Source organism: Monodelphis domestica, chromosome 8 (assembly GCF_027887165.1).
Source record: "Monodelphis domestica isolate mMonDom1 chromosome 8, mMonDom1.pri, whole genome shotgun sequence".
Lineage (NCBI taxonomy): Eukaryota > Metazoa > Chordata > Mammalia > Didelphimorphia > Didelphidae > Monodelphis > Monodelphis domestica.
The window spans coordinates 71,611,735-71,632,897 of record NC_077234.1 but is presented as its reverse complement, the minus strand read 5'-3'; the positions used below and the strand labels follow the sequence as shown (position 1 = coordinate 71,632,897).

Genomic DNA, 21,163 nt, shown 5'->3' with positions numbered 1-21,163 from the left:
GCTCTCTGCTCTTCCGAACCCTGAGTTTTTCCAGGCTTGGCTGACCCAAATGAGGGGGGGAGGAAAGGGGGGAAGCACTCAGCCGGATCTATTTCTATTTAAAAGAGGTGCTACTTACCTCCTGACCACTCCCCCCACCCCAACCCCGAATTCCCAAATGTGAAGGAATACAACCCCAAGAGCCTCTCTTTCCATCTTCCCTTTCCTAGGCACCCCCTACCCAATAGCAGAGAACCTGGGTACTGCGCCCCCCCACACCTCCCCGCCCCTGGCCTCCAGTTCCTTTTCTCCCTCCCCCCAGTCTCTGCCCTTGGCGCCAGAGCCCCCCAAACGCCAGGCGCAGCTAAAGGAGTCCCCCAACCCAGGCCTGCTGCCAGCGTCAGGGACAGTGGCCTTCACCTTGACCTCCTGCCCCTCACGCCCCCTTCCCGTCTTGGGCTGCTTAGTATAAACAAAGGCAGGAGTGGGGCGGCCCAAGCAACGCCCCCCCCCCCTCCGCGCCTGACTCCCGTCTCCCCCAGAGTCCAGAGAAGGCTAGCCCAGCCCGGTCCCCAAGAATCCCCCTCGGGCCGCCCAGCGGTGGGCCCCCTTACCTTGGCCTCGCATTTCCGATGACAGGAGAAGCTGCAGACTGCAAGAGAGCGAGACACAGAAAGAAAGTTTGTAGCCGCGAGCTATGAAATGGAAACTCTGCAGCAATCTCCTCCCACCCGGCCCCAAGAGCTGGAGGGAGGGGAGCAGGGTGTTTGGAATGGGCCTGGGGGAATGAATGAAGGAGAGCTGGCCGGTCAGGGTTCACCCCCGAGAAGCCTGGACCCTGGCGGGAGGAGGGAGCAGAAAGCCCGCAGCCCAGCGCAGCTCACGGAGCCCCTTGGCAGTTGCGGTGGCTGGGGGAGGGGGCCCAGCTTCCCACGCTGGCCGCTGGCCAGAAGCTGAGGTGGCCCCAAGCTTCAGGTATGGAGCCCGCCGCCCGAACTACCCCCCCAACTACCCCCCCAGCCACACTGCCAGCTCCCTCGGCCTCAGCTCTACCCCTATCCGTCAGCCCGCCCAGAGCTGCCCCGGGACCCCACTCCTCTACGCGCCCCCTCTCTTTTCCTCCATCTCCTCTAGGGGCTCAAGAGAAACTCGGGAGAAAATCCAGCCCCAGCAGAGAAACTCCCAAGTTCAAGGGGCACCCAGCCCCTCCGAGGGACCCACGGACAGACCTGGGAGCCACACGCCACACAGAGCCACACAAGACACCCATAGGTAGGCACCTGGGTACGATCTGGGCGGCACATGCACGCTGGGCGGCTGCCCCACAGCTCACTTAGACACATACAGGTCTCTCTTCCCACCCTCCCGCTGCCAGAAGCAGGAATCAAATTTCCTAGCGGGTTCCCTTCTGCCTGGAATGTCCCCAGCCCTGCCCTGCCCAGCCCACCCCGGGGCCCCCAGCCCTGAGGTTTCCTTGCATGGTTTCATTGGTGTTGGCAGAACTCGAATCCAAGGGAGATGAGGACAGAAATGGGAGCATTATAAAAGGGGAGAGAATGCTGCTAGGTAAGGGGGGCACCCAGAAACTGATCAATCCCCAGCCCAGGGGTCTGATAAAAATTCCTAAGCCCACATTGTGGCTCTACCCCTCAGCCACAATTCAGGTTATCATAGCCCTTGTGGGATAGCTCACTAGCCTCTCTTCACTTCTCTTTAAAATTTTTATTAATATCTTTTTATTACATAACAATCATTTCTATATATATACTCTTCTTTCTTCTCCCCCACCCCCTCTATGCCATAACCTTCAATAACAATCCAAAACAGTCAATCGTGGGGCAGCATAGGTGGGTTGAGAGCCTGGAGACAGGTCCTGCATTCAAATCTAGCCTCAGATACTTCCTATATATGTGATCCTGGGCAAGTCACTTAAACCCAGTAACCTAGCCCTTAGCACTCTTTTTCCCTGAAAATGATGCTTAGTGTCAGTTCCAAGACAGAAAGTCCAGTGTTCAAAAAACAAAAACAAAAAACAAGGGTCAGGCAAAACTAACCAGTCCGGCAACTCTCTGTTCACATCTGAATCTGGAGTCAGTCACCTAACCTCTGGACACACTATTGGTCATTGCACTTATTTTGAAATACGTGGTTTTTCTGCAGTGTTGTTAATTTGCAACATTATTGTTAGAGTATTCATGCAAGTCTTCCCATGGTTTTAAAAGAATTCTTCAAATTCATATTTTTACAGTATTGTATTCCTATTACTAGCTGTGTGATCCTGTCCAAGTCACTTAACCTCTTTATTTTTTTAAACCCTTACCTTCTGCCTTAGACTTGATTCTAAGTATCAGTTCCAAGAAAGAAAAGTAATAAGGATGAGGAGATGGGTGTTAACTAACTTGACCAGGCTCACATTGCTAGGAAATGTTCTGAGGCTAGAACGAACACAAGATCTCCCATCTCTGGACTTGGCTCTCCATCTAATTGAGCTACGGCAGCTTCCTCAACTTTTCTCTCTCTCTGTGTGTGTGTCTCTGTGTGTGTGTGTCTCTGTGTCTCTGTGTCTCTCTCTCTCTCTCTTTTTTCATCTTTATGATGGAGAGAATTAAAGCACCTCTCTCATAGATTTGTTGTGAGGACCAAAGGAGAGAATAATGCAAATGCAAAATTGTAAACCTCAGAGAATTATATCATCTCTTATTTTTTATTTCTATTTTTTTGTGGTTCATTTCCCCCTCCCCAAAAAAGTGCTTTTATGAATATTTCGGTCTATGTGAGATCTTTCTTTTTGTCTTTGGTTTCTCTAGGGTAAATGCTCAGAAGTAAGATTACTAGGTCAAAGGATCTGAACGGTTCAGTAACTTGTCTCATATAATTCCAAATTATTTTCCAGCATAATTGGGTCAGTCTACATCCTCCCCATAACTTATTAGTGTGCCTGACTGCCGCCCTTTTAAGCATTAACTATTTCTGTCTTTTTTCCTCTTGGCCAATTTGATGGGGATGAGGTGAAACCTAAGAGTTATTTTCATTTGCATGTCTCTTCTTCTTAATGATTTTCAGTATTTCCCCAACAGTGTTACATTTCTCCTTTTTGAAAGTCTCGTGTCTTTTGTTCAGCTCCTTTGCCTGCTTTGTGTATTGGGGAAGGGCTCTTGGTCTTCTCTATTGGTGCCCCTCTCTCCCCTTCTCCAGGGTCCAGCACTAGGGCTTTCCTTATTCTGGGAATAGAGAGAAGAAAGTCTGGAGTTGGGTGTAACCTGAAAGCCTAAGCAGGACCTAGCCCTGGCCCTGGCCCTGGCCCTGGTCCTTGTCCTCCAACAACTATTTTCCAGTCCATGTCCAGTTTCTGTGACTCAGCTCTGCAGCTGGCCAGCGTCCTATACTGCTGAGCAAGGTTTTCCTGACCCCATTGCACCATCCCTGCCCTGCCTGCTACTTGGTTCTTCTCCACCCCCATACCACTCCAGGGCAAGCCTCAGAACTCTCTCCAAACCACCACCCCCAATACTTGAACTTCCCTCTCTGGCACTGGCGGGCTTAGAGACTGGAGTCCCTCTCTCTGAGTGTGGAGTGAAGAGGGAGGAAAAGGCTCCAGGGCCCTTCCAGATGGGCAGACCATGCCATCTCTCCCCTTGCCTTCAAACAAGATGCCTGCCTCTATCCCAGCCCAACACAGAAGGCTCGCCTATCCTGCTGCTTCCATTTCCTTCAGTCTTGGTTTCTTCACACCCCTGGGAGTCAGGATATCTCCTTGATGTCTAATCTTCGATGACAGGATCATAGAATCTTGAGCCTAAAACCACCTTGGACACCATTTAGCCTAATTCCATCATTTTACAAATAGAGAAACTGAGGCCCAGCCAGAGGAAAGGGTTTGACCCTGGGAGAGCTGGGAACTGAACCTCTGGCTCGTTCTAGCACCTGCCACCTGCCTCTTGTTCCACTCTGCTGCCCTACACTGCCCCAAGCAGCCAGGGCACCATTTAAAGCCAGCAGCTCCAATGCTGAGCTATCAGAACAATGGCAGGGTATTTAGAAACCTTTCCTGAAAGACCTGAAACAGTGGGGGAGAAGTCAATGCCATCAGTGATCCATCACAGAAAACAGCCTGCCTGCCCCAAACTGGCTGGCTACCCCCATAGAGAACTAGCCTCCATTCACTGGACTGTGGCATTCAGGTTCCAGGAGTGGCAGGCATGGCCAGGCGGCCAACCATTCAAGCATTTATTCAAAAGTTATAAGCAATTATTCTGTGTGGAACAAGGTCCTGGATACTCAGCCTAACTTAGCCCCCTTGATTCTAGGGTCATCCCTCCATTGATTACTTCAAATTTACCTGTAGAAGGCAGTGAGGTGGCCCAGTGGAGAAAGTCAGGCCCAGAGACGGGAGGTCCTGGGTTTGAATGTGGCCTCAGCTGCTTCCCAGCGGGGTGACCCTGGGCAAGTCACTTTACCCCCATTGCCTAGCCCTTACCTCTCTCTTCTGCCATAATGCACAGTATTCATTCTAAGATGGAAGGTCAGGGTTTAAAAAATAATTTAGCTTGACTATAGCTTGTTTGTACATAGCTGTTTGTAGATCATCTCCTCTATTAGCCTGGAAACTCCTTGAGACCTTTCTCTGTATCCAAAGCATTTAGCACAGTGCCTGGCACATAGCAAGCGGTAGCTGTCAAGTGGATAGAGCCAGCCTCAGATACTTACTAGCTGAGTGCCCCTGGGTAAGTCACTTGACCTTTGCTTTAGTTTCCTCAGCTGTAACATGGACATGGACACACGCACGCACGCATGCACGCGCTCGAGCACGCGGGTTCTACCCCAGTACTCTACCCAAGGAGAGGTACCCAGAGTGGATCCAGTTCCCTATGAACAAGCAGTGCTTGATCTAGCCATCCACCATCCATTTCCATTTACTCCCTGGTTCCACTACTCTCCATGCCCACATGCCCCACCACAGTCACTCACGCCGTGGCCATCCTCACTTTTACCCCTTTTCTCCATCGTAATAATACCTCAGAGGATAGAGTGCCAGCTCTGGAAGGTAGGAAGACTCATCTTCCCCAGTTCAAATCTGGTCTCAGATACTTACTAGCCATGGTGGACACGTCACTTACCTCTCTGTGCCTCAGTTTCCTCATCTGTTAAATGGGGTGAGGAAGGAAATGGCCAACTACTCCAGTATCTTTGACAAGAAAATTCCCAGTGGGCTCATGAGGAGTCAAACATGACTGAAAGCACTAAATAACAACTACCTCTTCCAAGAAAGGAGAAAGTCCAGGGTGTCCTCACCACCATAACCAACATCGCCAGGCATTTACTGCATGCCAGGCACTATTCTAACCACCACATTCTAAAAACACTTTAAAAATGATGAACTGATTGAGAAACACAAGAGGAGAAAACACAGAGCAAACCTGCCCTCTCCCTCACTTCTGCAAAGCTTCCCATCTTGCCAACTGCCCAGGCTTGTCACCCCCAAATCATCTTTGACTCCTTCTCCCTTAGCCATTCTATCAATAGCTGTGGGATCTACTTCTCCAATAGGACTAGCAACTGTTCTCTTTTGCAATAGGAAGAAGACTACCAGAGGACCCTAGTGCTTGTCTTCGTCTGCTAGATATGGAGTCAGGGAGACTTGAGTTCAAATCCATCCTCAAACATTAGCTATGTGACCCTGGGGGAGTCACTTAATCTCTACCTCAGTTTTTTTTAAACCCTTACCTTCCATCTTAGAATCAAAACTGCATATTGGTTCCAAGGCAGAAGAGTGGTAAGGGCTAGGCAATGGGGGTTAAGTGACTTGCCCAGGGTCACACAGATAAGAAGTGTCTGAGACCAGATTTAAACCCAGGACCTTCCATCTCCAGACCTGGATCTCAATCCATTGCCCCATACCTCAATTTTTCCAACTGTAAAATGGGGATAATGGCAGAGTGGTTGTGAGGATCAAATGAAACAAAATTTCCAAAATGCTTAGAACAATGCCTAGTACATAGTAAGTGTTTACTAATTGCTTGTTCCCTCCCCTTCCTCCTTCATTTCCTCTTACCTAGACTATTAAAGTAACCTTTTGATTGTTCTTTCTGAATGGTAGCTTAGAGTAGAAAAGGCACCAGGCATGGAATGAGCCAAACCTGAGTTAGCACTTTGCCTCTATTATTTTCTAGCTTATATGATCCTAAGCAATTCTCATAACCCCTCTAGCTTCCCCATCTGTAAAATGGGGATAATAATAGCCATCCTACCTACCTCAAAGGATCATTGTGAGGATGCAATGATAAATATTATACACACAAGGCACTTTGCAAGCTGTAAGGCATCCTAGACACACATCACTTACAATCAGTTCTCTTCAGTCTTCCTCCCATCTTGTTACATTTTGCCTGAATCACGTCCCTAATGTAACATATACACATCACTCTTCTATTCTGAAATCTTTCATGGCTCTCCATCATCTACTGTGGTTGTGGTTGAGTCGTTTCAGTAGCGTCCATTTCTAAAGGATACCATAAAGAGAGTTTTCTTGGCAAAGCTACTGGAGTAGTTTGCCGTCTCTTTTTCTAGCTCATTTTATAGATGTGGAAACTGAGGCAAAGAGGGGGAGGGAACTTGCCCAGGATCACACAGCTATTACACATCTGAGGCTGGATTTGAACTCATGAAGATAAAAGCCCAGTGCTTTATCCACCATGCCACCGAACCACCCTATCACCTACTGACCATAATATAAAGTGCTGATCCTAGTCCATTATCTGGCTTCTACCGACCTTTTACATTCTTATTTCACATTACTCCCATTTCTGTGCCAGCCAAACAAGACCTCTCTCCATTCTCTGTTCTTGCCCCAAACTTTCCCAATCTGCTCAGCCCAGACCCAAGGACGTGGAATGGGCTCCCTTCCAACAATCCTGAGTGGGTTCCCCTTCTTTAAAGGTCTTCAACCACAGGCTAGAGAACCACTTATCAGCTATGGTAGAGTTGGGGTTCCCTCCTGGTAGGGAATGCACTACATGTTCAAAGAGAAAAGTCTCTTCTAGATCTCAAAGTCCGAGATGCTTGAATCTATGGGAATCACTTCCTTCATCCCAGGTCAGCTCAGGAGCCATCTCCTGCCTCCTTCCCCAAACCAAGGTGAAAGTGACCATTGCTCTCCTTATTTCTCATATACTTTGCTTGGGCTGCTCCTCTGCACTCTCACTTGTTCTCGTGTTCTTAATTTGTGTGCATTGTCCCAAGGTAGATTGTAAACTATTTGCAAAAAGAAACTATGCTGGACTTTCAGGCCTAACATAAGGCATCACTCATTGTGGACATTTAATAAAAATTGGGTGAATCAAACTAGATTCTTCCTCCCTTCAAGGATGTGGCTTATAAAAGGGGAAAAGAGGTTCAGTGGTATTCCCTTTATGAAAAACCTCGTAGATCCAAGGATTCCCATTTTGGAAAGGTCCTCTAAAGGTCTTTCTCAGACAAATCGCTGGGTTGCACAAGTTCACCACCACCAGCAGCCCCATGGAAACATGCCAGGCCCACAGCATGGATGCTTGAGCTCATGCAATAGATCCTAGGACTTAGGGCTGCAAAGGGCCTTAGACCAACCTCCTCTTTTTACAGATGAAAAGATCAGAGCCCAGAAAGGGGAAGGGACTGGTCCATGGTTACAAAGCTCCCAAGTAGGAGAGCCCACATTCAAACCCAGCTTCTCTCATTTCTGATCCAGAGCTCTCTGAGCCCAGACCCAAATACAACAAGATTCTTATCCCAAGAGTTCTAGGTGGACCCTGAGAGCCCCAGGAAAACCGCTGGAATAAGTCAGTGCAGTCAACCACAAAGAAGCTTTGGGCAGTAAATAAATGGGACTATTGGAAAGCCAAAGAACAATGGAGAGAAAAACTAGAAGGAGACCTCAGGCCAGCCCTCCTCTCCTCTCCCTTTTTCTCCTCCTTCCTCTCCTTTCCCCTCCTCCCTTCTTTCTTCTTCCCTTTGATCTTTCCTCTCTCCTCACCTCTTCCTTTCTGTCTTCTCTCTGATCTCCTTCTCTCCCCTCCTCTCTTCCTCTCCCCTTTTCCCTTCTTTCGTCTCCTCCCTTTTCTCACCTCCTCTCCTCTCCCCTCCTTTCTCTCCTCTTTCCTCCTTTCCTCTTTTCTCCCCTCCCTCTCTGATCTCCCCTCCCTCCTCTCTCCTCCCCTTCCCTTGGGATTCAGCCTGAAATGACCCCACTGAGAGTGCACACTCTCAGGTAATATTGCAACTCCACAACCCCCAGGTCAGTCATCAGCTGGACTGCCACATGTTTTGTCTTTGGAGGTGGGGGTTGGGAAGGGGGGGGTGATTTCCTGCCTCCTGGGAACACAGGAAGCCTGCATTGTTGGAACCTAAATGGCCCTTTCCTCCTCAGTTCAACCATCGGAAAATGAGCAAATAGCTGGCTTGCACCTGATTCCACTGATAACAGGAGGCTTGGCTCAACCCTGGCCTTTCCCCAGGGGCCCACTGTCCCAAGGCATAAAAGACAGGGACATCTCTCCCCCTCCCTCCTTCTTTGGTCTTGACCCATCTTCCCCAAGGCCCCCATAACTTCTGGGAAGGAGAGAACTTGTCTCTGGTTAGCCAAATGGGGAAGGAGGTGGAGTGAGGATACTGTATGGTTCTTGTCTTTCACAAGTCTCGATGCTGTCATTGAGTAAAACTACCCATGGCCACTTGGTGTTGAGCCACCAGCCAGCCTTGTCGGGAGGCCTTCACATGCTGTCCCTCATGGGCAAAATTCTGGCCCCTTTGGGCTTAGAGTGAGATGGAGGTTAGACTAAATGATCTCTCTGGTCCCATCCAGCTGCAGTATTCTGTAAACTGCTACAGAGACAGCTGTCCCTATAGACCCCATGAAAAGGGGAGGGAAGATTAGAGGGGAGGGACGGGAAGTTATAACGAAGGTTCTAAACCCTCCCCTCATGTACACTGGGCATTGTCTTCTTGTTGTCTAAAAGGAAAGCAACTCAGTACAACAAATAAGCAAATGTACCTTTTGTAAAGTACATAATAAAAATATGATGTCTGGAACATATATCAACCCTCCATGACCCCATTTGGGATTTTCTTGGCCAAGATAGTGAAGTGATTTGCCATTTCTTTCTCTGACTCATTTTATAAATGAGGAAACTGAGGCAAAAAGGGGTAAGTGACTTGCCCAAGGTCACCCAGCTAGTAAGTATCTGAGGTTGGATTTGAACTCAGGTGTTCCTGACTCTGGCTCAGCATTCCATCCACTAAGCCACCTACCTAGCTTGGATCACACACATGCATGTGATTATTGTTCAAATATATGAAGATTGTCTTGTCTGATAAAATACAGAACTGCTGGAAAGCATGGTCAAGTTCAGAGTGATTTTTCCTTTTCTTATTGTGCATTTTCACCATTAGTGGATAAGACAATGGAGAGGGAGTGTGTCCTACTGATAGCTGGCCTTGAAGCCAAGAGGACCTGGGTTCAAGTCTCCCTCATGGAATATTGGCCAGATGGCCCTGTCCAATTCATTTCGCTTTTCAATGCTCATTTCAACTCCCTAAGATTGAAAATTAAAGAGAAGTTGCTAGCCTGCATTAGTAGAAGGAAGTTTCTCACTTGGGATGTTTCTTCCTCCTCCTCTAACCCAAGGAAATCACAGACCCAGCCGCAATCCTTAATAAGACAGTTCCATTGTGTGGGTGAGGTCCAGAGGGAGGATGTAAAGTTTAAAAATGGTCCTCCATTCAACAGCCCCTGGCTTGATTTCTAATGATGTTCTCCCCACGCCAGGTTTTCCCTCAGAATGAAAGGAACGTGTGAATGGAGCTAGACTGGAACTGGATGAATGGTTTCCTTCTCTCAACTTACATGAGATCATCAATGTTTGGAAGTCTAGGTTCTTGAGTTCAAATCCCATCCCAGACACTTCCTAGCTGTAAAGCCATAGGCAAACCACTTAACTTCCCTGAGACCTGAAAACAGTTACAAGACTTGTGAAGGTCAAATCAGACAATAAATGTAGAGCATGTTGCAAAACTTTAAAGCCCATAACAATGTCAAATGTTCTTTTATTTTTGAATTGTTATGCAGCCCTGTTATTTTTAGGAACTAGAATGTGAACTCTTAGTGGGAAAGGAAGGTACATCTGCTCAATTTATTCCATGCTGTACCTAAAGCCAGCATGACACTTGGATTAAAGGATCAGGAGATGCTGAGTTAAATTCCTTTCCCAAGGGGTTTTCCATAGGAAGAAAGATAAACAATGGGGAAACTGAGGCTTAAGTACCCCCAGTAATGCCCAAGCATCTTTACTCCCCCAACAAGGGTCAGTGTCAACTAAAAGGGCACTAAATGTCCAGTTAGCAGACAAAAATCACAAACTACCCCAAGAAGAAAAGGAAGCAACTTGAAAAAATATATAACAGTATAACAAATATCAAGTATACCTTCTGTGAAATGAATTTTAAAAATATAATGCCTGTTACATATAAGGTACACATATCAATGAACCACACATGTTGATATTCAGTCATTTTAGAGGTCTGGTCCAATCTTCATTTTAGAAATGGGGAAACAGAGTTAAGTGGCTGCTCGAAGATCACATAGTTAGAGAGCTGAGATTCAAGTCTGAGGCCATAATAATAGCTTTTAAAATTTTACATGAGGGTTTAAGGTTTACAAACATTCTGTATGTTGTCTCATCTGATCCTCACAATAACCCTATGAGAGGGATGCTATTATTATCCTTGTTTAACAGAAGAGACTGAGAAAGTTGAAATGACTTACCCAAGATCACACAGCTAATAACAATTACCAGCATCATCATAGTAACAACTAGCAAATTAAATGGTGCTTCAAGATTAGCAAAGGGCTTTCCAAATAGCAACTCATTTTATGTTCACAATAACCCTGAGAGATAGGTGCTTTCATTATTAAAGATAAATAAACTGAGGCAAACAGAAGTTAAGTGATTTGCCTGGGGTCATACAAATAGTAAATGTCTGATATTGAATCTGAATTCCAGTTGTCCTGACTCCAGGTTCAACATTATATCTACTGAGCCACCTTGCTGTCTCTAAGTCAGAGAACACAGACTTCAAAAATGGCTGTGTCAGTGGAGCCAAGATAGCAGAGTAATCCTCCATAACTCTGTGCCACCATGAGAATCCTCTCTGACCAAGATTAAAATATTGCCACAAAATAAATACAGGAGTGAAAGAACCAACAAGGAGACAGAGTGAAACAAATTTCAAGAAAAGAAAAACCCCAAATGTAGGCAAGAAACATCTGGGGCATTGGGTGAGAGGACAGCAGACCTAGAAAGAAGCTGTAGCAAGAAGGGAAGAGTAAGCCAAGAGCAAGCCACACTCCCCTACCCCACATCTGCTGTCCCAGATTCAGGAACCTATGCCTAAACCAACATCCAGACTCTGAAACCCTACCTGAGCAAATAGAGGTACAAGCCACACCCTTTGAATTTCAAATCTGTGGAGAAGTCCAGAGCCCCAGCCCAGGGAATTTTAGTCTGGGCTTGGGACAGGGACTTAATTCACACTTTGGGATGGATGATAGTACTAAGTACTAAATACTGATCTTTTTGCCTAAAGTTCAGGGTGGAGCTCCAAGACAGGACAATCAAGGGTATGTCTGATTGAATCAAGTACAGAGTGAGACCAAAAACTTAAGACTAAGCCTGAGGCTAGAATTTGACCAGCCCCTGATCTGATCAAGATCAGAGTGAGATCAAAAGCTTACACCTAAGCCTGAGGCAAGTCTTTAAGCTATCAGCAACTCAAGGGTCAACTGAATCATGGGGGAGGGGGGGAGAAAGAGGGCTTTTAGACCTCTCAGCCCTCAGATCATCACATCATCCCCCCTCCCCACAAGCCTACCTATAATTAGGGGAAATGAGCAAACAACCAAAAAAAACACCTAATTCTAAATAATTTTTATGGAGACAAAGAGCAAGGTACAGACACAGTAGAGGACAGTGAAAGCAAAGGAAACACACCCAAAGTCCAAAAGAAAAATATAGATTGGATACAGTCTGGAAGAACTCAAAAAGTACTTCAAAAATCAATTAAGAGAGGCAGAGGAAAAGTGGGAAAGAGAAATGAAAATGATACAAGAAGAAATGAAAGTAATGCAAAAAGAAATGGGCCAATTAAAAAAGAACCAAAAACTGACAGAGGAAAATCAGGTCTTAAAAATCAGAATTGACCATCTAGAAACTAATGATTTCATGAGAAATCAAGAAACAATAAAGCAGAATCAATGAAATGAAAAAATAGAGGAAAACATGAAATATCTTATTGAAAAAACTGACCTATAATCTAGGAGAGACAATTTGAGAATTACTGGACTACCTGAAAGTCATGATCAAGAGAAATGACTGTATCACTTACTCCCTGACTGTGCAAGGCCCTCTACAAAAGGCTGCAAAGAAGTCTCAAGCCCCAACTCTGAACTCTAACCTTCTCTAAGTTCTTTATACTAATTCTTCCCTCCCTCTCTTCTTTCCTTCCTTCATCCCTTTCTTCCTTCCATCTTTCCCTTATTCCCTTCCTTCTTTCATTTCTTTTCCCCCTCCCTCCTTTCTTCCCTCTCTCCCTTCCTCCCTTCCTTCCTTTATCCCTCCCTCATTTCCTTCCTTCTTTCATTTCTTCCTCTCTCCTCTCCTTTCTCCCTCTCCTCTCTCTCTCCCTCCCTCAAGCATTCAGTAAGTAGCACATAGTGTACAAACCTCTGTGCTGGGGGGAAATGGGAGAGATACAAAGTTCAGAGCATACCTGGGCCCTGCCTTCCCAGAGCTTGTCTGAAGCAACCCTGGATGACTAGAATACACAGCACTGCTGATGAGTGCACTTTGAAGGCAGGTAGAAAACAAAAACACTTAAATAAAGATGGCTAGGTGTGAGGCAGGGGATACTAAATGAAACTGATTTACTAGTTCAGCCTGAATCCTGTTCAGTTCGACAAGCGTTTATTAGGTAGCTACTGTGAAAGGACCTGGAGACATAAATGGAGAAACTGATGCCTCCTGCAACTAATTTCATCAGTTCCAATTAACACCTGCTCTGCAACCTGTGGCTTTAAGAAAGGGGCATGGGAGCCCCCAGAGGTGAAAGGGACTTGTCCAGGGTCATTCAGCTGGTGGGGATTAAAGACAAAATAAAAATAAATACAAGGTAGCAAAGAAATAAATACATGGAGTGAGAGGAAAGCCACCAGCAACTGTGAAGATCAGAAAGGTTTCAAGTGTAAAGCTCTTTGAGCTGAAACTTAGGGATTAAAGATACGAGAGAAATGTAGAGGAAGAAAGATAGAGGAGAAAGCAAGAGAGGGAGGGAGAGGATCGGAGAAGAGAGAGAGACATAGGCAAAGGAGGAAGGTGGGGGAGAGAGAAGGAGAGAAAGGAAGGGAGGGAGGGAGAGACAGATAGAGACAAAGAGGAGGAAGACAGAAAGTGAGGAAAGGAGAGGCAAGAGAAAACTACAAAGGGAGGAAGAGGAGAGGGGGGAGAAACAGAGAAGGGGAGAGAAAGGGAAGGAAAGGAGAGAGACAGAAGGAGACAACAGAAAGAGCGTGAGAGATACAAACAAAGATAGAAATACAGAGGGGGGAGAGAGAGAGAGAGAGAGAGAAGAGGAGAGAAGACATCTAGATGGTTCAGTGGAATAAGTTTTGGTTCAAATATAATGTCAGACACGTTCTACTTGTGTGATCCTGGGCAAGTCACTTAACCCCATAGCCTAGTCCTTAGCACTCTTCTTTCTTGGAATTGATACACAGTATTGATTCTAAGATGGAAGGTAAGGATTTTTTTTTTCAAAAGAAGAAGAGGAGAGGGAAACAGAAAGAGGTAGTGAGGAAGAGAAAGAGAGACAGAAGGAGGGAGGGAGGAAAGAGGAAGGTAGAGAGAGATGAGAAAGAAAAGGGAGGGAGAGGGAGAGACAGGAAAATGCATAAATAAAAACCTGAATTTAAGGAAAAACAACCTGTCTTATATTTGGAGGTCCTTGCAGAAATGTGTCCATTCCTTGCCCCCAATAATTCAATTATATTTTGTGTTTGAGATTTCCATACCATCCATTTCCCCAAATAATTAAAAGGAAGTAACAAGAACTTATAAGATGACCAGGTTTCTTCTGGTCATACTCTCCACTGACCTTTCAAAGAAAAGAGTCAGAGTTGGGATGACTCAGTGGGTAGAAAAGGCTGGGATTTAATTATGTAATGATCTTCATCTCTCTAACTGGTATTCACCAACAAGAAGAGCACCCAAATAAGCTGAAATGACAATTAGAGGGAAATGTTTTTTCTAAGCTATGGGTTGGTTGTAAGTTGTGGGGATGTAAAATCTCATTATTCTTAGATCCTTCAAAAAAGGGGAAACCCTCATCTCTCCCCACTGGAGTCAGCATCTGCCAACATACCCAAAGAATAGAAGGGGGAGAGTATACAATTTTAATCTAGAAAGTGTCCTTGGAGATCATGTAGTCCAATTTAGTTTCATTTTACATTTAAGGAAACTGAGGTCCAGAGAAGGAAAGTTTTTTTTGTAAAACTGAATAATAACAAAGCCAGGCATTTTGGCTCAGGTCTTAACTGTAAATCTGACATTCTTTCCATTACACCCAAGTTCACAGTGACCTCTGGAGTGCTCAGTAGCCCCTGGAAGTCTTTAAGCACCACGAGCTCTGAATCTGAGCCGGCCAGCAAGGACACAAGGAGGAAGGAAGTCACTGAGTACAAAATGGAACAGGGCAAAAGGTGAACCAACCCCAGATGTGCTGCACAACCCAGAAGGGAGGGGAGAAGAGTCACAGAAATGGCATGGAGGAGGAATCCCCAGGTACCCAGAGTGGTGACAAGGGGCCAAAACAGAAACTTTAGTGATTATTCCCATTCTTCAATGCAAAAGCTATAGGGGAAGTCCCAGTCCCTTTAAGGGTAAATATATACTCACTGGGGAAAGTTCTGTTGGCTAGGCAGGAGAGTGCTAGGAAGGGAGAGGCTCTGAGAGCTGGGTCTGTGCCACTGACAGCCCTTCAAAGGAGCAGTCTTGGACTCGCCAGTTGATTGGCTGGTCACTCTTCTAGTGTTTTCTCTGGGAAGTAGTCTTATTGGAAATAGCAGAGCAAAGACTTCAAGCCAGGATGACCAGGGTTTACACCCAACTGTACACTGACTGTACACTGACTGCCAGTGGATTTAACTAGAGAGCAGGTGGCCATTACCCATCTATCATGGTAGAGTATGGTGACCATATCTCACCTGGCACAAGATGGAGCCATCTTTCACCTACCTTGGTAGGATATGGTGACACCCAGCATCAAGAGATTCATCTCGAAAAGCTGACACATTATAACAACGTGTCCAACCTGCTTTATGGTTGCACACTGGATGATTCTTCTTTCCTACATCCTATGCCTCCATTTTTACTTCTGTAGGGTGCAGAGAAGCATCCATTAGAGGACAGGAATGGAAGAACAAGAAACAGGAGACCTGCCTTTCCCAGAGTTTAGGGTCCTGGCTCCTCCTCTATGGTACTGCTCTACTTACTAGCCATGAAATCTTGATGAAACCACCTGATCCATCAGCTTCTTCCTTTGTAAAATACCTGCCCTGTCTACTAAATCAAAGGAAAGAATGACTGTTAAAGTGTTTCATAAACTGTAAAGAGAAATCAAGACATGTAAGAAGACCAAAAGGTAGGTGCATTTGCCATTATTGATGAAATCCCAACCACTGGGATTTGGAGAAGCCAATTTAGACTTGATTCAAACTGTCAAGGCTAGAATTGTTCCTTACTATCTATATGACTCCCTTTGCCTTGGTTTCTTCTTCTTCATCAAAAGGTTTGAATAGATGGCTTCTAAAGTCTCTTTGGCTAAGTGGCACAATAGTGCCTGGTCTAGAATCAGGAAGACTCATCTTCCAGAGTTCAAATCCATCCTCGGATACTTGGTACATATGTAACCAGAGGCAAGTCACTTAACCTTCTCTGCCTCCATTTTTTCATCTGTAAAATGACTTGGAGAAAGAAATGGCAAAGGGCTCTAGTATCTTCGCCAAGAAAATCCCAAATGGGGTTCTGAAGAATCAGACATGACTGAAAAACAACTGAACAACAAATGTGGCTGCCTACACGATCCTATGATCTCTGCCCAAAAGCCAGAGCTTTCAGCAAATCCTCCAGGTCTGAAAATTGTTGGTTCAGAAGACCTCTGCTATCTCTTCCAGGTCTAACATTCTCTGACTTTTTAAATTGCCAGCTGGGAAGTCTATACAGAGCTCCCCTACCCTGCTGGGATGTTCCAGACCTTTCCTTAACCCCCAGCTACGATTTTTTTAGTTTTAGTTAGAGCTTCATTAAAGGCTCATCATTAAAGTGGCAACATACTGGATTGGGAAAACACTAGACCTGGAAGGAAGAGGAACACGGGTTTAAATTCTGCTTCTAACATTAATTAACTAGCTTTGGGCACATTACCTAACTTGTCTGAGCCTCATCCCTAAAATGGGGAGACAACAATGCCCCTTCCAACTTTACAGGGTCACTGTGGGGAGAATGTTGTCAATGGGAGTGGGGGGGGGTATGTCAAGGGTCTATTCTATGTGAGTCAAATGGGTAACTTCTGGAGGTGGGGGGAATGGGGAGGCAGGTCCCAGACAGAAAGAGAATTAAGAAGCCTCTGCTTACAGTCTACAGGGATTTGGAGATGAGTAAAATTTCAAGTAGAAAATAACAAGTTCATAAGAGGAGCAGAATGGTTGGAAAAATTATATGAGAGAAGAAGCACATAAATCTCTTTGAAGAACTTGGACACTGTGGAGGAATAGGTAATGTACTGGGTCTCAAGTCAGAGGGTCTGAATTCAAATTCTTGCCATTCTGGGGGAAGCCCTCCCTGGTCTCTTGATTGGTAACTCCCTCCCTGAGACCACCATTTTAAAGAAGGAATCCAAAACTGTTTTACTTCATTCCTAGGCCCCTGGACTCACTCAGGACTCCTCTTTCTTCCTTCCCCAGTGCCTGGCCCCAATATCTTTCCCTGAACTCCCTCCCCTTTCCGACTCTGGCTAGGTGTGTGTTTTCTCCCATTAGAATATAATCCCCTTGAGGGTAGAGACTATCTTCTATGGATTTGTATCTCCAGACCTTTTTATGTGGTGCTGGGCAAAGTCTATAAAATAAATGCTTTTTCTATCTATCCATCCATCTGTTTATCCATCCAACTAGCCACTTAGCTAGTTTTGCTCCTTACTACTTGTGTGATAGGGCAACTAGTGGTACAGTGTATAGAAAGCTGGGTCTGAAATCAGGAAGACCTGCGTTCTTTGTGACCCTGGGCAAGTCATTTCCCCCGATTTGACTCAGTTTCCTCATCTGTAAAATGAACTAGAGAAGAAAATGGCAAACCACTCCAATACTTTTGCCATAAGAACCCCAAGAGTCAAACGTGACTAACAACAACAACCTGTGTGATTCCCCGGCTTTCCTCATCTTGAATGAAGGATTTGAACTGGATGACCTCTAAAGTCTCTCCAAGCTCCAACATTCTTTAAAGAGCCTGCACTTGGCTAAATGATCCTATGATCTTTGTCCCAAAGCCAAAGCCTGAGCTCCCCACTAATCCTCCTGGTGTAGAGGTTGTTGGACTGAATGAATGATCTCTGACACCCCTTCCAGGTGGGACACTCTCTGAAGCCTTAATTGCTTCCCTGGGAAGTCTATGCCCAGCTCTCCTGCCCTACTGGGCTACCACAAAGCCAGATGTCCTCCCACTGTTCACTCCCCACTAAGCTGTTTGGTTTGGGGAGTTTTAAGCATGGAGCAAAGATAGATGGGGACGGAGCTTCCTTCCCCTTCATCCCTTTATTATCGGGTGACCCCTGCTGACCACCCCATCCTGGAGTGGCCAAACCAGCTTGGCCACTAGCTTCTCAGGGATTTCAAGGTCCCACCAGCTACATCCCAGGCTCTGCACCAAGCTAGAGCCCAGGACTTGTCCCACTCTCCTCCCCAGCTCCCTTCTTTACCTGAAGTACTGGCTTAAAGTCCCCCACCCCACCCAAGGTATCTTAATGGAAGCTGATGGGACGATGGGAGGAGAGCATAGGGGCAGGGACTGGGGGGGCCCAGATCTATACAATTTTCACCTCCATTCAAGGGGCAAAAATGCAAACAAGTGGTCGCCCCTTTCCACTACTGAGGGCATCTTGGGCTCTCATATTTCCAGCCTCCCCATCCAGGCTTCATGGAAGAACACTGCCACCTCGTGGCCACTACTGGCTCCTGAAATAGACACAAATACAGGACCACTGGTGCCCCCCCTCCATTGGATTTTTTTTTTAACCCTCACTTTCCATCTTGGAATCAATCCTGTGTATTGTTTCCAAGGCAAAAGAGTAATAAGAGCTAGGCAATGGGAGTCAAGTGACTTGCCCAGGGTCACACAGATAGGAAGTATTTGAGGCCAGATTTGAACCTAGGACCTCCCATCTCTAGGCCTGACTCTCAATCCACTGAGCTACCCAGCTGCCCCCCTCCCCTTTTTTTAAAACCCTTATCTTCTGTCTTGAGTCAATACTGTGTACCAGGACAGTGCTCTTTTTTGCTTCCAATTTAGTCCAACAAAAAAATGTATTAAGCATGGGGGAGCAGGGTTGCTCAGTGGGTAGAGAACCAAGCCCAGACACAGGAGCACTGGTGTCCTGCATGGGCAGCTAGGCGGAACAGTGGAAACTGTACACTGGGTCTGGAGTCAGGAAGACCTGAGTTCAAATCAAGCCTCAGACACTCGTGGTATGGGCAATTCAATTAACCCTTTTTTGCCTCAGTTTCTTCATCTGCAAAAGGAGCTGGAGAAGGAAATGGCAAACTACTCCAGGATCTTTGCCAAGAAACAACCCCAAATGGGGTCACAGAGTGTCAGATATGACTGAAAAGATTGAACAAGAAGGAGCTGTAGATGAAAGAGCTAAAGATTTGGGTTTGAATCCTGCTTCAGATACTTTATAGCTACGTGACTCAGAGCAAACACTTTAGCCTCTCTCGGCCAAATAAGATAATGTTGGTACAGCACTTTGAAAACCTTAGAGTGGGTATTCTGTCAATCTTATTGATTGACTTTGGCCCTAAAATTCCCATCTCTCTTTAATTGTTCAAGTGTTCCTCCCTCATCATCATAATTCAAATCTACATAGCGTTTTACATTTTATCCATTTTTTGGTCTGACAAGTATTTATCCCCCATTTTGCAGATGAAGAAAGTGACTCAGTTTGAGATCTGCCCTTCTGCTAAGAAAAAAAGCCGCCCAGTCCTACCGAGATGCCCCCTCCACCAAGCTGAGTGATGCCCAGTAGACGCAGCACTGGCAGGGTCGCTAAATCACCTTTGAGGAAACGGGAAATGGGCAGTGAGGGAAGCATGACTCCGCTCCTTGATGGAAATGACCTCTGACAGCCCAGCATCCATCACCCATCACTGATGCTTCCCAGGAGTCTCTTCTGCCCCTCTTGCCCCTTCCTCCCCAGCCTCTGCCCCGTGGCTGTCCCGTGTCCCACTCCCCACTCACCTTTGCAGACGCTCCCCTCTCGAGTGATCACCTGTCGGCAGATGCCACAGGGCTTCACCTTTTTGAAGGTCTTTACTTTGAAGGTGTGGGTGGTGGGTGCCTCCAGGTCTTCAGGCTGTGGAAAAATAAGGGGCAGAGTTCTTAAGTCCAGGGGGCTGGGGGAGGCAGAGGAGGCACTGGGGAGCTCTCCCTGACCCATTCTTTGTTTTGGAACCAGACCTGATCTCAGACCCAGTGGAGCAGAAAGTCATAGGCCAGTGAAGAGTGTGGAATTCCTTCCCATCCAAGGGCCTGGGTTTGAATGCTGCCTCCTCAAACTGTGTGACCTGAGGCCAGGCACTTAATCTTTCTCAACCTGATTCTCCTCCCTAATAAAAATGAGGGGGCTGCACGCTAAATCCCTTCAACCTGTGACTGACTTGGCAGGCTTTAGAAGAAGAACAAGGCATGTTGTTTTGTTTGGTTTGGTTTGTTTTACTTGACTTTAAGGGGGAACAGGGTGTTCCCTTATCCTCTGTCTTGGAATCAATACTAAGTATCTATTCCACTGGGCCACCAGTGTGCCTTTTTTTACTTTCAGAAAGGATTTGTAATAAACACCATCACTAATAAACCCTGTTCTAGGGGCAGCTGGGTGCCTTGACAGCCAGACCTGGAGAGGGGAAGTCCTGAGTTCAAAAATGACCTCAGATGCTTCTTCCTAACTGGGTGAACCTGGGCAAGTCATTTAACCCCCTTTGCCAAGCCCTTAACGCTCTTCTGCCTTGGAACTGGTGTACAATATTGATTCTAAAGTGGTAAGGATTTTAATAATAATAATAATGGTTGATTTAAAAAATGAAGCTACAACTTATGTTTCTCTAGCACTCTGAGGCTTATAAAAACTTAGTGAGGAAGGTAGCACCAGCATAATAATAATAATAATATTTATATTTATATATTGCCTCATATGTTCAAGGCACTCTGCTAAGCATCTTACAAATACTATCTTACTTGAACCTCACAACAACCCTGGGAGATAGCTGCTTTTATTATCCTCATTTTACAGATGAGGAAACTGAGGCAGACTGAGGTTAGTTACGTCTTCTACCCAGGGTCACACAGCTAGTAAGTGTCTGAGGCTCAAGATCTCATTCCAGGTCCAGTGTTCAGATAAGGAGACCAAGGTGCAGAAAGCATAAGTGCCCCCATACATGATTGTACAGTGACAGCCAGGATTCAAATCCAGGTCTCTTGACCCCAAGTCAAGTGTTTGTGAAGACCTTTGTTGTTGTGTTTCCCTTTTGAAGCAAGAGAAAGGGGAACTCACCACTTAAAGAGGACTTAGCTATCCCCACACAAACATGGCATTGATGACAGCAAAAGTTTTCATCAGAAATAAAAATGATTGATTCTGCTTACATCCTTTTGGTAGGGTTCGAGTTTAGCAGGACCTCAGAGATCATTTAATCCAATAGGCCCCTTTATTATACAAAGGAGAGTCCCAGAAAATCACACAGTAGCTGGGCCAGAATTCCAGTCCCTCTTTCTATCAAAGGTCCCCATCTAAAAAGCCCCTTCCCTCAGGAGTCCAAAGAGATAGAGATCTCTCC

The 21,163-nt window shown here is 45.9% G+C and overlaps 1 protein-coding gene and 1 long non-coding RNA gene across 17 annotated transcripts in view; one reads left to right on the top strand and one right to left on the bottom strand.

The window, feature by feature from the left end:
• Positions 1-21,163, bottom strand: part of TNS1 (tensin 1) — a 338,276-nt gene that overhangs the window by 242,026 nt on the left and 75,087 nt on the right. For 13 of the 15 annotated variants that reach the window (XM_056808034.1, XM_056808035.1, XM_056808037.1 and 10 more), the window contains exons 2-3: positions 19,572-19,686; positions 594-631 (exon numbers count right to left, since the gene is read on the bottom strand). In XM_056808034.1, coding sequence (XP_056664012.1) covers positions 594-631; positions 19,572-19,686 — 153 coding nt within the window. Of the gene's footprint in view, positions 1-593; positions 632-1,208; positions 1,277-19,571; positions 19,687-21,163 lie in introns of those variants that run through there. The other 2 variants (XM_016425091.2, XM_056808043.1) reach the window with 2 other exon arrangements.
• Positions 493-20,015, top strand: LOC130455901 (uncharacterized). Of its 2 annotated transcripts, XR_008914160.1 has the most exons (6): positions 493-954; positions 1,114-1,251; positions 14,631-14,761; positions 15,442-15,702; positions 16,697-16,834; positions 19,257-20,015. It is a non-coding gene; the product is annotated as an uncharacterized LOC130455901 (long non-coding RNA). The 2 variants fall into 2 exon arrangements; XR_008914161.1 differs by lacking the exon at positions 14,631-14,761.